Below are 13988 nucleotides of genomic sequence, written 5' to 3' on the forward strand. Positions count from 1 at the left end.
ATCACAGAAAAAGATATTCACTTTTTGAGTACAGAAGCCATATTCTGATGACTGTTAAAATCTGATATAAGATTAAGTTCTGATATTAAATCCTGATGGAATCCTTGATGCTTACGTGGCATTATTCTTTACTTGACTTATTTGTGGTAAAAACTGAAACAGTCTTATTTAAATCAGAATATATTTGGGTAAGATAAAACATTCATAATCATTATGGGTTAGTGGTAAACGTGTTTGTCCTGAAAAACTACATGTGCACAGTAATTGTTAATTATTTCCCGTGCCCATTAACTCCTGCTTTAACTTTTTACTGACTGCTATTATTACACATCAGTCTAGGGAGACGAGGCATCATTATTTTTTACTCTTAATCGTTAAACAGTCCTCGCGTCCCTTGGTATTCCATTGGCTATTTAAATCGACAATTCATCTCAGCCAAATCATCTTCCATTTTCTCACAAACTCACTTTCTCTTTTAATTCTCATCATTTTTCTTCTTCATAAACAAAAATGGTTCTTTTCAACTTGTTCATGAACTATGAAACTTTCAATATAGAGTTGAGTTGTGATGACTGGCAACAAGAGTGGCATGTCACCGCCATTCCTGAAGAGCTCTGGAACTCTGTTCCACAAGAGGTTCACACACACCTCTTGTTCTTTTCGATGGACTACCAGCTCCATCTTGATCGATTGGAAGAAAAAAGGAGAGAGGCTCTCATTCAGCAAGAACGGATCATCCGTCTTGCAGTGCTCTTTGTCAGCAGCAGAAGGAACTGGTCGATAGTTTTTCTTAGACTAGGAATAAGGATGTTGATGTTAACCTTCTTAGACTAGGACTATCTTGTAATTTTTGCATGTAATCTATAAAAATCATGAAATGTACTCGTTTGATATATTAATGAAATTTCCCTTAATTGCAAGATTTAGTCTCTCTTTCTTTCATATTATGTGGCTGTGAATGTTCTAATTGTAATTTGTTAATCTTTACTTCATCAATTTGAACTTTATCCTTTGATGAATGTTTTTATTACAATTATGGTCAGTAATAAATTGTGATGATTTGAGGAAACAGTTGAAGCACGGGTTCATGCATCAGAACCTGTGATAGTTGAAGCTGAGAATGTTACTTCTCAGAAAGAAACTGCAGCTCAAAGTTCTGATACTTTGAAAAAGAAATATGTAAGTTCTGAAGCTGTTAAAGCAACTCCTTCACTCGCAAGGAGACTAAAGAAAATGAGGGCAGAAAGGTACAAGGCCAAGCTTATATCTGAGGATTCAACTGAAGCTGAGGAAGGGGATCAGGAATCTCTGATCTCATCATAACCTGTGGTAATTGAAGCTCTGCCATTCCCTGCTCAAGCTCAAGATACTGTGTCAACACCTCCTATCTCTCCTATTAAAGCTACAGATGATGCTAAAGAACAAGCTACAACTTCTGAAATAGATATTCATAATTTGAATATACCAAATGTTCTTTATCTGGAAGCTCCATCTACAGAAGCTCAGCAATCTCCAACTCATTTTCCAATTTTAAATGCTGAGATACCATCTACATCAACCACACCAGCTCTGGAGATAAATTTTGATGTTCATAATTTAAATGAAACTGTTCCTGAATCTCCAGTTGCTTCACACACTGTTGTGCTGTCAGAACATAATGAGTCTTCCTCAAGTTCTGAAGACAGTGTTTCTGTTGAGACTCCAGTTCCCATTCTGGGAAAGGAAGAATTGGTGAAGAAATTTGTTGAACAGGAAGCACCTATTCCTTGGGAGGATACTCACAGAGGTGTGGACTGGACCAAGAAGTGGAATGACACTGATTTTATTCCAACTTCTAATGTTTTGACAGAGCATATTGCTAAAGCTGATGAGTTGCTCATAAATGCTGATTTAAAGACACAACTCAAGATCACTGCTCTATCTACCAAACATCTTCAAGGTCTATATTCTTCTACTCATGAAAAGGTTGATACACTAAAGAAACATGCTGATAAGTTAGATCTACAGATCAAGCTTGACAAGAACAGGTATATCAGACCTACTCTTGAGAAAATTGAAGCCATTGGAAAGATTCAAGAGAAGCAATAGGCCCAAATTGCTGAGGTCCTGGCTAACCAAGTTTCTCAGAAAGCTCAATTGGAAGAAATCCAATCTTCAGTTTAACTTCTTTTTTCTCTCTTACTTTCTGATGATGTCAAAAAGGGGGAGAAGGTAGTTAAGTCCAAATTCTCACCTACTCAAATACTGAAGAAAAAGGATGATAAAGGTGATGACCAGGGAAACTCTGATAAGAGCAGAGGTCAAGGAAAAGTTCAAGGAAAATCTTCTACACAGACTACTGTTTATTACAAAAATCCTAAAATCCAGACACTTGATGAGGAGATAGCTAGAAGATTATTTCTGAAACAAAATCCAGGAATGGATTTGAAAACTCTCAAGGAGGAAGAAGCTAGATTTGCAGCTGAGAAGACAAATCTTAAGTCTAAAACTTCTGATGCAAAGAAACCTCCAAGGCCTAAGGAAAAAGACATTGTGATCAGGGAAAAGTCAAATTCTGAGACTTCAAAGTCCAAGACTAGATCACAAACTGAGATTGATCCTAAGTCAAAAGGAAAAGAAAAGGTTAGTGAACCTTTAAAGATTGAGAAAAAGATAAGTTCTTCCATTCCAGTCTATCAAACTACAATGCATGATGATGATTTGATAGAAGATGAAACTGTTCAAATTATGAAGAGAAGAAAAATAATTGAAGAATCTAAAACAACCTCTGACACTGCTCAAGTTGTTCAGAATGAAGAACAACAAGCTATAGAAGAAACAGTAAATTTTGATCAAGTTAATTTGGAAAAGATGACAATTGCTGATAAGAAGAAGCTGTTATGGAAGAAAGCTACTCCAGTTGAACCAAAATCCAATCTTATGATGAATCAACTCGCAACATTTGGGTTGAGATCCAAGCAACCTAGAGATAAAGCCGGATTAGGTTCTGATGAAGAGAAGATACAAACAGGAGTAGAAGTTACTTTAAGAGATCCTTTCATATTGACAGACAAACCATATGAACAAATCAAACAAAAGCACCTTGATAAAGTGTTGCCTGCTCAAATTGTGATAGATGCTCATGATAAGGATAATCTAAAGGAGAAATTGATTTTATTTCTCTATGATGGATTAACTTACATACTAGCTGATACTGATGTGCTAAAGAAGTCTATCAGAAAACTTCAACATATTCACTATCTTCTGGAAGTAAAATCCGATATTACAAGATGGTCAGAATACATTTTGAAGGCTATAAGAGATCTATTTAGAATCTCTGGTACAAAGACTTCTCAATATATACAAATGATTACTGAAAGTGATGGAAGAGAAATTACTATGCTGAAGAATTCTGCTAAGGTGGAAGTTATTCTGAAAGGAAAATGCTTATGTTATAATGAAAACTCTTCACATCCTAGAGTTATCAGACTTGGTGATGGACTTGAAAGAACATCAATTCAAGCTCTCAGAACAACCATTTATCAAATTGGTGATAGTAAAGATGAAGAACTGATGCAGGTCAAAGCACAGTTAGTTGAAGTTCTGAGGAAAGCTGAAGACAAGCTGGTAAGAGATTTTGTTAAGAATCATTATGGATTCAGATTGATCCAGTGAAGTTGGTAAAGCTACAAGGACTGTAAGTTGTAGTTAATAGTCTTATTTTGTATATTTTTGCACAATTTACAAGTTGGGGGAGATTGTTAGATATATTTTGAGATGTCATGTCTAATATGTTTCATGTTTAGTTTTCAGATCTTAACAAACAGGAAATATCAGTATTTACTGGAATTAGTACTTACTGGAAGTCAGAACTTAAGGATATCAGAACTTAGATTATTAGAAGATAAATATCAGAAGATGGATATCAGAACTTAAGTACGAGAGGACTAACAGTTAAGGAAGGAAGCTGATTTACAGGAAAGAAGATCAAGACTAATACAAAAGAAGATATGCATGGAAAGAGTTAGAAGATAAGAAGACTTGTATAAGATATCTGATTGATATATTTTAGGAGACAGAATTATATTCCATATCAATTAGAAGTTATCTTCTAACTGTGTACTATATAAACACAGACATAGGTTTACACTATATGTGTTATCATTATCGAGAAGATCATACATTATAACCTAGCAGCTCTCGTGATATTTGTTCATCACTGAGAGAGAACAGTTCCATTGTAACAGAGTTTATTATATCGAATATATCTGTTTAATGTTACTTGTGTTCGAAATCGATTTGATTGTATTTCTACAATGTATTCAACCCCCTTCTACAGTGTTGTGTGACCTAACAAGACCTATAAGGTAAACTGGAAAATCAGGTTCTGGCATAAGCTTTGAAAGTTAATATGAAAAATCGATATTTGGTGATGTCATTGTACTCGTGACATATCATAAGATTTACATAATAGCTTAAATGATCATTAAGATCAGTGGTACCGTTAAATGATTCAAGGCCAACAATCTTCACTCCATGATTAACGGGGTAGCCTCCAAAGCTTCTGTAAAGGGAGATCCCCATGTGAAAGTTTTCGAAGCTACCCCTGGGTATAATCCTTCAAGCCTAGCGAGACGAGCCATCATGTCTCATTGGCCTTCCATAGGAGTTGCAATACGACGAGCCCTACTAGGCTAATAGGGAGACCTTCTTACCCTTCAGGCAGGCGTAGATAATCTATTCTTAAAACCTTATTCTCTGTAAGATGAACCATTTCCTGATGATTGTGAAAATAAAAATCTTCGGGCTCTTCGAGAGGGCGTTCTCCACAACGTAGGGTGTTATAGCTGGCATATGATCCTGGAGAGTGTTCATCTTGAGATCCTGAATAGAAACGTTCAGGTGAGGTAGAACGTGAAGAACGCGCCATATAGTATCATGATACCGCTTATGGTTAATAAGGAAGATGATTAACTCCATGTTGGTCGGCGGCCATCTGGGCTGTCAAGTGATCCATTTTTTCTTGCATATAATTATGTTGAGCTCTTAAGTTGAATAACATGTTATGTGTGGGTGAGTGACTAAGGGTTCTAGAAGAGTTTTCGTAAGAGTGAGATTCGTTGTATGATCTGTCATGCATCTTTCCAGATAGCTAATATAAGATAAAGGATATTATTGTAGGGTGGTGGTGAGTATTCGTCGTCGAGATCCCCGGGCGGTGTTGCCAATCTGATAGTCTGGTTTTTGGTATTGATGTTTGTCCGTAGGAATTGGTGAGTTCTTGGTGGTTTCATTGTGTGTGTTTTCTCTCCCTCCTTTCTTTTCTTTTATCTTCCGGTGTCCTTTATGTCTATAGCCTGGCCACCGGTGAGAGCGGTGAGCGGTGAGAGTTATAAGGACACGTGGGGGTAGAGAAAAAATAATGAGAATGACACGCGTAAAGTAGGATAATACATAAGATCATTACGAGGACTTATGGCAATCGAAGACATGGTCATACCTTTTGCGAGCGTAAACACTTAAATTTTTACGGGGGATGTTAAGAGATATTATAAGGGATAAACTTGGGAAAAATGCTTGCGATTTTCCTTGTGGGGATTCATTATATGCCGAAGGCGCCCAATTATTACAAATCCATCACATGTAATGCAAAAGCACAGTTTCCTCGTGACCGTCACCAGTCACTACACATACTCCGGCACCATTAGGATATTGGAAATAATATAAATTATTCAATGTATTAACCGAGAAACCAACAAGGACCCAAATTTAATAATGATCGAAAATGAAGTGCAATTAGTTGCGGAATTTCTTTACATGAAGAAAGGAAGTACAAAAAACAAAATAACTGATACATACTAGCACTGCAACAGCTTAACAGTTTGTACTTTTTGTTGAAATTAAATCAGCAAATCTTGTAATGAACAGCTCTACTAAAGCTTTCTACCGTCTCTGGAAGTTGAACGCCTTTATGGAATACGCAAATGTTGCACCAAAAATTACGGCAAAGCCAGCTACTGCAATTGCAACCGCCCAAACGTAATCATGGTCAAAGCCGAAATAGTCGTTGATAAATTTCTGAACAGTTTGGTGATTGTTGTTGCCAATATCAATTTCTTTGTCTGTAATGTCTCCGAATTGTGATGCAATCAGACCATATAATGTGTATGCAACTGGACATGCCCAAGCATACCATCTCCACCACTTGGGTGTACTCTGTTGAGCATATGGAGAAAGAAAATTAAAAATCATTGAACTGCATTGTTCTCAGGTCTATAAATACACAAATTTCATGAACTTGAACAAACAGAAAAATTCATTTGAGGACTTACAGGTCGTGGGATGATAAATCCTGAAAAGAGATTCCATATTCCATAGAATGCAGCAGCAATAATAGCAGCAATATCAGCGTTGGGAGTCACGGCCACAGTCATCATACCGAAGTAGGTGAAGTACAAAAAGGTGAAAAACATGAAAAACAAATACCAAAAGAATTTCGCGACTGTCCACTCAAATCCAATCATGGAATAGACAACAAGACCATATACTCCAGCCTGAAACATGACATACGGAATTTCTACTAAAACCTGCAAAGGAAAAAGTAGATCAATTTCTGTAATCATGGGTGAATCCAGACAACATTTGCTACAAAAAAACTCAACAGGAGAGGATCAATCACCTGTGCAAAGGCATATGGCAAAGCTGAGTACATTCCGGCAGCTCTTTCTCTGTAAAACACTGTTCGTTCTACAGCTACCACCGGTTGCACTGAGGCAGCATTTTGGACCCCAAGAAAGAGGCAAGCAGCATACATAGAACCCATTGCGTTAAAGAGATCTTGTTGTGAATCCCTGTAACAAATTATTATGCATTTAAAATGAGATAAGGATACATAAAGAACAGTTTTGATCGTCTAAACAGCAGTTAAACTCGTATTTTTGTTCACTTACATTTTGGAACCAAGGTCCCAGAACATCGACCCAAACATAACTGCTATAGCTGTCGTGAACATAAATCTCACTGCAGTATAAGATGTGTTTCGCCAATACGAGCATCGTTGTTTCCATAGACATGCGACACACTGAACTAGGAAAGATTGTGAGTACTGAGAAGGAAAGCTGATATCGGATGAACCAGGACGAGGTACACTTAATTCCCTGATGAGGGCTTTGTTTCTCCTGTATAATTCATACAAAAGAAAATTTATCACAATGTTCGTGACACATAAGAGTAAATATGCACAACAGGTAAATATTAGTTTTTCAGTAAAATCCAACTTGTGTCAAGCAAACCTACTTGTACAGATCTGAATTGTGGTAGATGTCAGTGAAATCAACCCCCAGAATCATTTCTTGAGATGAGGCAGTAACTTCCAGCATCCAGGTGGCTGGATTATACCCATCTTTGATTTTACTTATTCCTTCAATCGCCTTTAAGAAAAAAGTTTAAGAAGTCAGTATAACCTTTTCAAAAAAGAATATCCTCGTCTCAAATATTTTTTCACCATATTAGTTAATCTATATATGAATTCACTATTTTCTTTAGAGATATGGATTTATTATATAATATGCTAAGAAGTTGGTTTTATGGTGGCAGACAACAAATTGGAGATTAAAGGAAATTAAACTTATAGCTTCTAGTTATCGCATCTCACCTCGAAGTACTTGATCAATTCGCAAGAATGCCTACCGACTGGCCCTGCATATAACTCCAGTCCTCCTCGTTTCATCAGGAAAAGCTGTGATCATAGAAAATTGATATTTTTTTTTTTTTTTTTTGCTAAGTGAAAATTGATATTTTTAAATGTACGTAAGTATGGATTTATGCCTGTGTTGTATTACATATGCAGGAGTGTTTATAGAAGGGGGGGGGGGCTTTTACCTCATCAAAAGCTTCAAAGATGTCAATACTGGGTTGATGGATAGTGCAAACAACCGTTCTTCCTGTGTCAACAGTATTCCTAACTGTTCTCATCACAATTGCAGCAGCTCTTGCATCCAGCCCTGAAGTTGGCTCATCCATGAATATTATTGAGGGGTTTGATACCAATTCAACTGCAATGGTTAGCCTCTTGCGTTGCTCAGTCGACAGACCATTAACACCTGGCAGACCTACTAGCGCTTCCTTTAAGGTGTCCATTTCAACAAGTTCCAGAACTTCATTAACAAACATCTGCAAAAAAAGAACATTAAGTGGTAAGTTCTCTGCCCCATTTCATAGTAATAGTACTGTTTCTGGCTCCAGAAAGGTTACAACTGAAAAGCATTACATAAGCAGATACACCTTAAACATCATTACATATAATTTATACAGACCTTTCTTTTCTCATCATCAACTTCTGAAGGCAACCGCAACCATGCTGAGTACAGCAAGGACTCATAAACAGTAACATGAGGAGAGTGGATGTCATTCTGTTCACAGTACCCGGCTATTCGAGCAAAGGTCTCCTGCTTCTTAGGATAACCCGAAACAGTAACATTACCGTCAATATATCCACCAGTTTTCCGACCAGCCAGCACATCCATCAAAGTTGTTTTACCAGCACCACTGACACCCATTAAAGCAGTAAGAACACCTGGCCTGAAAGCTCCACTCACACCCTTGAGAAGTAATAGTTTATCCTCAGTAACACCTTGCTCTTTCATTTCCTATATATAAGTGCAATTTGGGACAGGTTATGCCCATGTCTTCGCATAGTAAAAACTCTCAATTTAATTTGACAAAGCAGAAACTGTTGACTTCAATCCTTCTACGTACCTGTGGCATGTCAACAGAATATTTGATATCATCAAATGTGATAGAATGTGGTACAAATGGAAGAACCATTCCCTTCTTCTTCTGATTTCCTGCAGTGGTTTCTTCCAATTCAGTGGCGACAACACCACTTTCGTCAGGTAAAACGGCTTGCGGTTTCCCCAGAGCTGCAGAATACAGTGGCATATCAGCAAACTACTTAACTTCACTGAAATACAGGATAAAATTAAAGAAAAAAGAAAGCATAACACTCACGGTCGAGAAACGTAAGTGCCAACGTGTATCCTAAGTTGAGTAGCAGAACGAATCCAACAAGTGCACCTGCCCCTATCCAATACCAGTAAGAATATGGAAAGAAACCTCGATTTTTCAAAACCGCAACCCCAATGGTATCGCTTGAATTTGGCATTAACTTGTCATGAGAAAAGATATCTAATCAGTTAATTATTCACAGGGAATAGATAGAGGCACAACTGAAAATGAATTGTTAAGAACAATAAGCTTACTTTGTTCCATTGGTGACCAAGGAATTCATTGACAGCAATGGCATTCATGCCATACATCATTGGGGAGCTATAGTAACCCCATATCCAATAATCCGCTACATCCCCTGCAGCATTATGAGAACAAATCAGAAAAGGAATTCCGTTGACATGTTATTTCTTTTGAATAAGCTTCTAAATAAGACTAGATGTCAAAGCAGAAAAGCATGAAAGCCTGGCTAGGGTGAATAGAAAGAGATACCTCGAGCTAGGACAAAGCCACCTAATGCAAAAAGAATAAGCAAAGCAAATCCTCCAAATGTGTTTGCAAGAATCATAGTCCTTCCCAGTGCCCCAACCATACGGAAGAGTCCAGAAGCCATTTGGTTGACCAGTAAGAGTATCAGGTACTGTTTAGCAAATCTGCAATTGGTATCATTTTTCAGTATCATAGGCACAAAGATACAACGATTACATACTTCTGGAAATAAGTTTTTTAGTCAACTGTCCTAAGAGAATAATTTACCTTCCAATATTTGGATCAAATCCAATAACATAATAAGTGAGGAAAACCCACACGCCAACTTCCAAAAATGTCACTGGTATTTTGGTAATCCATGTTGGAAGAGCATATGACCATGGAGGAAAAAATAGAAGGTCTCTTTGTTTGTAAAATACGGGAAGCTTTGCTATAGTCATTGCAAGCTCTGCCAATCCATTAAACATCAGCATAACAACACCAAAAAATAAAGCACCCATGTATAAGTTTCCTTGACCAAATGAATCTTGGTCCAACTCAGTTCTTAAGAATAATGTCATGGTTATCAATGACATCACTGTAAGCTACAAAAGATTAGAAGTAGTATTAGTTACAATACAGGTGTAAATAAGATCAATGTACATGACTGCATACAATTAAACATAAATGAAAGCATATGAAAAAGAACTCATATATAAGAAACTCACTTGAAACAATTTAAATATGTAGACAAATGAGTTCCTCTTCATGAGCAAAATTTCTCTTGCAGTCAAGGCTTTCAAAAGCTCAGTGTTGTTAACACCATACTTCTCGGTCGTCAAAGCAGCTGGATGGCTTTTACTTTTATCATATGAGGTTGCAAGATCATTTCCAACTTGTTGTCCAACATGGAAAGACTGGAAAGCCTCGGAGAATTCTTTGGATGTAACGAATCTGTAAGGCTGATTTTTGTGTAGCCAGTACTGTTTCTGATCCTTCTTTGATGTCACCTGCACCCAGAGATAAGCTTAGACTTGAAATATGTAGGGCACTTTAAGTTATTTTACAAAGCTACAATCTTGCAAGTTGTTTAACTTATCGAAGATGGTCACTTACTTCTTGCAAGAAATCAGCAACACCTTTCCTTTGTGGACATTTAAAACCCATAGATTCAAAAAAGGAAAGCACGTGTGTACGGGAACCCTGATACACTATGTGGCCATCAGATAAGAGTATAATGTCATCAAACAGCTCAAAAGTTTCTGGTGCTGGCTGCAAGAGAGATATGAGAGCAGTTCCTTGCAAAATGTGTACAGTATGCTGGAGTGCTTTCACAATTTGAAACGTTGTAGAACTGTCCAAACCAGTAGATATTTCATCCATAAAAAGCGCCCTTGCCGGTCCCACCAACATCTCTCCTGTAATTAATAGCATTAATTTATTAGCTAGCGAACATTAACCTACAGATCCATTAACTTTCTTCAGAGCTTTAAACTAATTCTAAGGCTTATTTAACCTGTTGTAACACGCTTCTTTTGCCCTCCAGATATACCCCTAATCATCTGGTCTCCTACCATAGTGTCTGCACATACATCAAGTCCCAAAACCTTCAATAGAGAGAGAAATTATGAAATCAGCCATTGATGTTAAATTTTCTGAATAATAAGATTTTATGGAATATTCTTATACCTTCAGGACATAATCTGTGACCACACTAGCTTCTTGACCTGCTGTTGCAGCAGCCTGAATTAAGGTCACAAAGATGTAAACAACAAGGAAAGATTCACATAGAAAGATGTAAGTGAAACGACGAAGAAAAAATTTGCGTAAACTAGAATACTGATTGTAATTCTCCCACCAGTCCACTACTTTATCCCCTTCACTCGCAACAACAAAATTATACTTGATAAGTTTTTACATTTGTGCCCTACTTTCTGGTAATCATATTAAGTCATGAATTCGAGCTTCCAAACATAATTACAGAGTTTTATCTGCAGTACAGACTCCAAATTTTGTATTTACCAAATATTATAAATTTTAAACTAAATGTATCCAAAATCAAAAGTTTTAGGTTTGCTGACTCTCAGATGTTTTGTTTTTTTGCCACCTTTTCAAACTGATGGCACCATATGAACTCTGAAAGACAACACCATCTTTTAATGTATTTTTTAAGTTTCCAGTAATATTGTCAAGTTTAAATGTTTTTCTGAAACATGATATGTACAGTTTGTACAGGTTTTCCCACCGGAGTTAAAAGCTGATCAGATATTTACCTTCATGTAGATGTCAACATCAGGATCGGGTTTAATATTCGCGTCTTTTTCTCTTCTTGCAAGTTCTGCCAACATTTCTGGAAAAAAGAGACGGGTAATATTTATTACACATAGAAGCACTTTGTCTAGGAAACTGATCAATTTCCACATTAAAAAGTTTTTATAATAAATTGACAAAAGCATAAGCATTTGCAACTAACCATAGCGTGATCCAACACCCTGGCATCTTGCTGAGAAAGCCAAAGTTTCCCTCACAGTCATTTCTCCTATATGGAGATCATATTGGCTGATATAAGCAGCTGTTCTCTGGGGAACAAACTCTTGCATGCTGTGACCATTGTAAGTCACACTTCCAGTAGTCTATCATTGCATGTATTATCAAATTAGTTTCCAAATTCAACACAAAGTGAAAAAATTCTTGAGCTAATACTAATAAGTCTATCTGAATTTAGTAAGTTGCAGATAGTAAACCTTAAGGGCGGGATCGAGCTTTCCAGCCAAGGCAAGCATAAGTGTGGTCTTTCCTGAACTAGGAGGACCTAAAAGCAATGTCATCCTGTAGCACACCACAGGAAAAAACAGTATTGGAAAAAAGATTCTTAAATACTTGTACTCTCGAAAAAAAATTAACCGACTCATCCAAAATATTTATATATATATATACATAAATTATCTGAATGCTCTTGGCCACTGCATTAGGCTTACCTGCAAGGTTTGAGGACTCCGCTAACATCTTCAAGGATAGTTAATTTCTTCTTGTTATTAGGAACTAAATGGAAAATGCCTAAAATTCCCTACAGAGACCAAAAAAACAATATACATAAAAATTCGACCAAATATCAATAAATAACTATGTAACAAGACAAGTGTCTACATCTATCTGTTGTTACCTCCAGAAGAGCAAGATTGAAGTTAATAAAAGAAGGCAAAGCTCTGCTTCCTACAAAAGCTTCTGCTTCGATATTCAAATTCTCGAATCTGACCTCAATTGTTGGTAATTCAACTCCAACTCTAACAAAATCAATCCAATCACAATTAACAAAGCATCCAATTTCCATGAATCAACAAAATAAAATAAATCACAAGATTTAATAGATAAATCCACAAATCAGCAATTCAATACCTATCGATTCGATCTCGGAGCTTCAACAAGAACTTCTCATTATCTTCCTCAGCAACCTTAACAAGCCTCTCAAGCAAATTCTTCCTCTGTTGCATTCCAAGATCATCAACATCAACTTCATCAAAACCAGCACCTTGTGATCCAAGAAGCAAACCTTTTCTCAACCTATCAAAAGTAGGCAGTTTCTCAAGAGAAGCCCATTTCAAAGCCTCTTCATCATCTTCATCTCTCACAGATTTCGAAAACACATCCATACCCTGATCTCTCCATATTGAAGTACTTCCAGTTCTCATACTTCCCATTCTTACACTCCCCATTCTTTCCCTTGAACTCCTTCCACTTTGCCTTATACTATGACTAGCCCTGTATATATTACCTCCATCCATCTTTACAAAAACCAATCAAAACCCTCAAGATTTTTCAAACTTTACTACAAAACAAGCTTGTTTCAAGAACCCAAACCTGAGTTCAGTTTCAAGAACTCATGCACACAAGTACATGTAAGTATGTATGTGAAGTTAACTAGTTATAGTCTCTTTTCTAGTGGAAAGACAGAGAGAAACAGAGAGAAAGAGAGGGATGAAAGTCTGTACTGTATAAAAGTTAGTTGATTGACAATAAATTAAGGACTAAATATATGGAATATATAAAGATGAATTATTGGGTTATGGGAGAAATTTGCAAGCCATCTTATTTGAAAAGTCAGGGAAGTCTAGAACATGAGACATCCTTGAATATTTCCTGGGTTTTAAATTTTTATTACAGCAGTCATGTGCTGCTGGTGTCATAACATATACATACATGCAAGTATTCAAAAGTTGACCTGGGTGAATAAGTTTAGCTGATTCAGAACAGGATTTTAAAAGACTTATCATTTCAAAATTTCATATTCGATTTCATTATGTTTAAATTTAGATTATTATTATGACGGTGAGTTAAAGTCCTAATTCTTATTTAAATTATTTTTTTTGATGACAAATTATTGTACTAGTTTTCACGGAGATTAGTTAAGGTGTGCGAAAACAAGTGAGAGGATGGTTGGTAAGATTAAAATACCGTATAGTTGAAGTCAAATATCTACACCCAATGAGCTAGGGAACGAACCCAACAATGTTGGCACCGTGAAGATATTCCATAAC

At 36.6% G+C, this 13988-nt stretch overlaps 1 protein-coding gene across 1 annotated transcript; it reads right to left on the bottom strand.

The window, feature by feature from the left end:
• Positions 1-5719: 5719 nt before the first annotated feature.
• On the bottom strand, positions 5720-13473 carry LOC141723835 (pleiotropic drug resistance protein 1-like). The gene is made up of 23 exons (XM_074525748.1): positions 12850-13473; positions 12617-12737; positions 12432-12520; positions 12198-12282; positions 11927-12086; positions 11727-11803; positions 11143-11196; positions 10970-11060; positions 10570-10871; positions 10182-10463; positions 9742-10058; positions 9478-9638; positions 9240-9343; positions 8989-9145; positions 8737-8900; positions 8295-8627; positions 7861-8151; positions 7634-7717; positions 7276-7409; positions 6930-7157; positions 6659-6830; positions 6312-6566; positions 5720-6195 (listed from the first exon to the last, which is right to left on the bottom strand). Exons 1-23 carry the CDS (start codon positions 13233-13235, stop codon positions 5923-5925), a joined length of 4320 nt encoding a protein of 1439 aa, XP_074381849.1. The 5' UTR covers positions 13236-13473; the 3' UTR covers positions 5720-5922.
• Positions 13474-13988: the final 515 nt, after the last annotated feature.

Source organism: Apium graveolens, chromosome 5 (genome assembly GCF_009905375.1).
Source record: "Apium graveolens cultivar Ventura chromosome 5, ASM990537v1, whole genome shotgun sequence".
NCBI lineage: Eukaryota > Viridiplantae > Streptophyta > Magnoliopsida > Apiales > Apiaceae > Apium > Apium graveolens.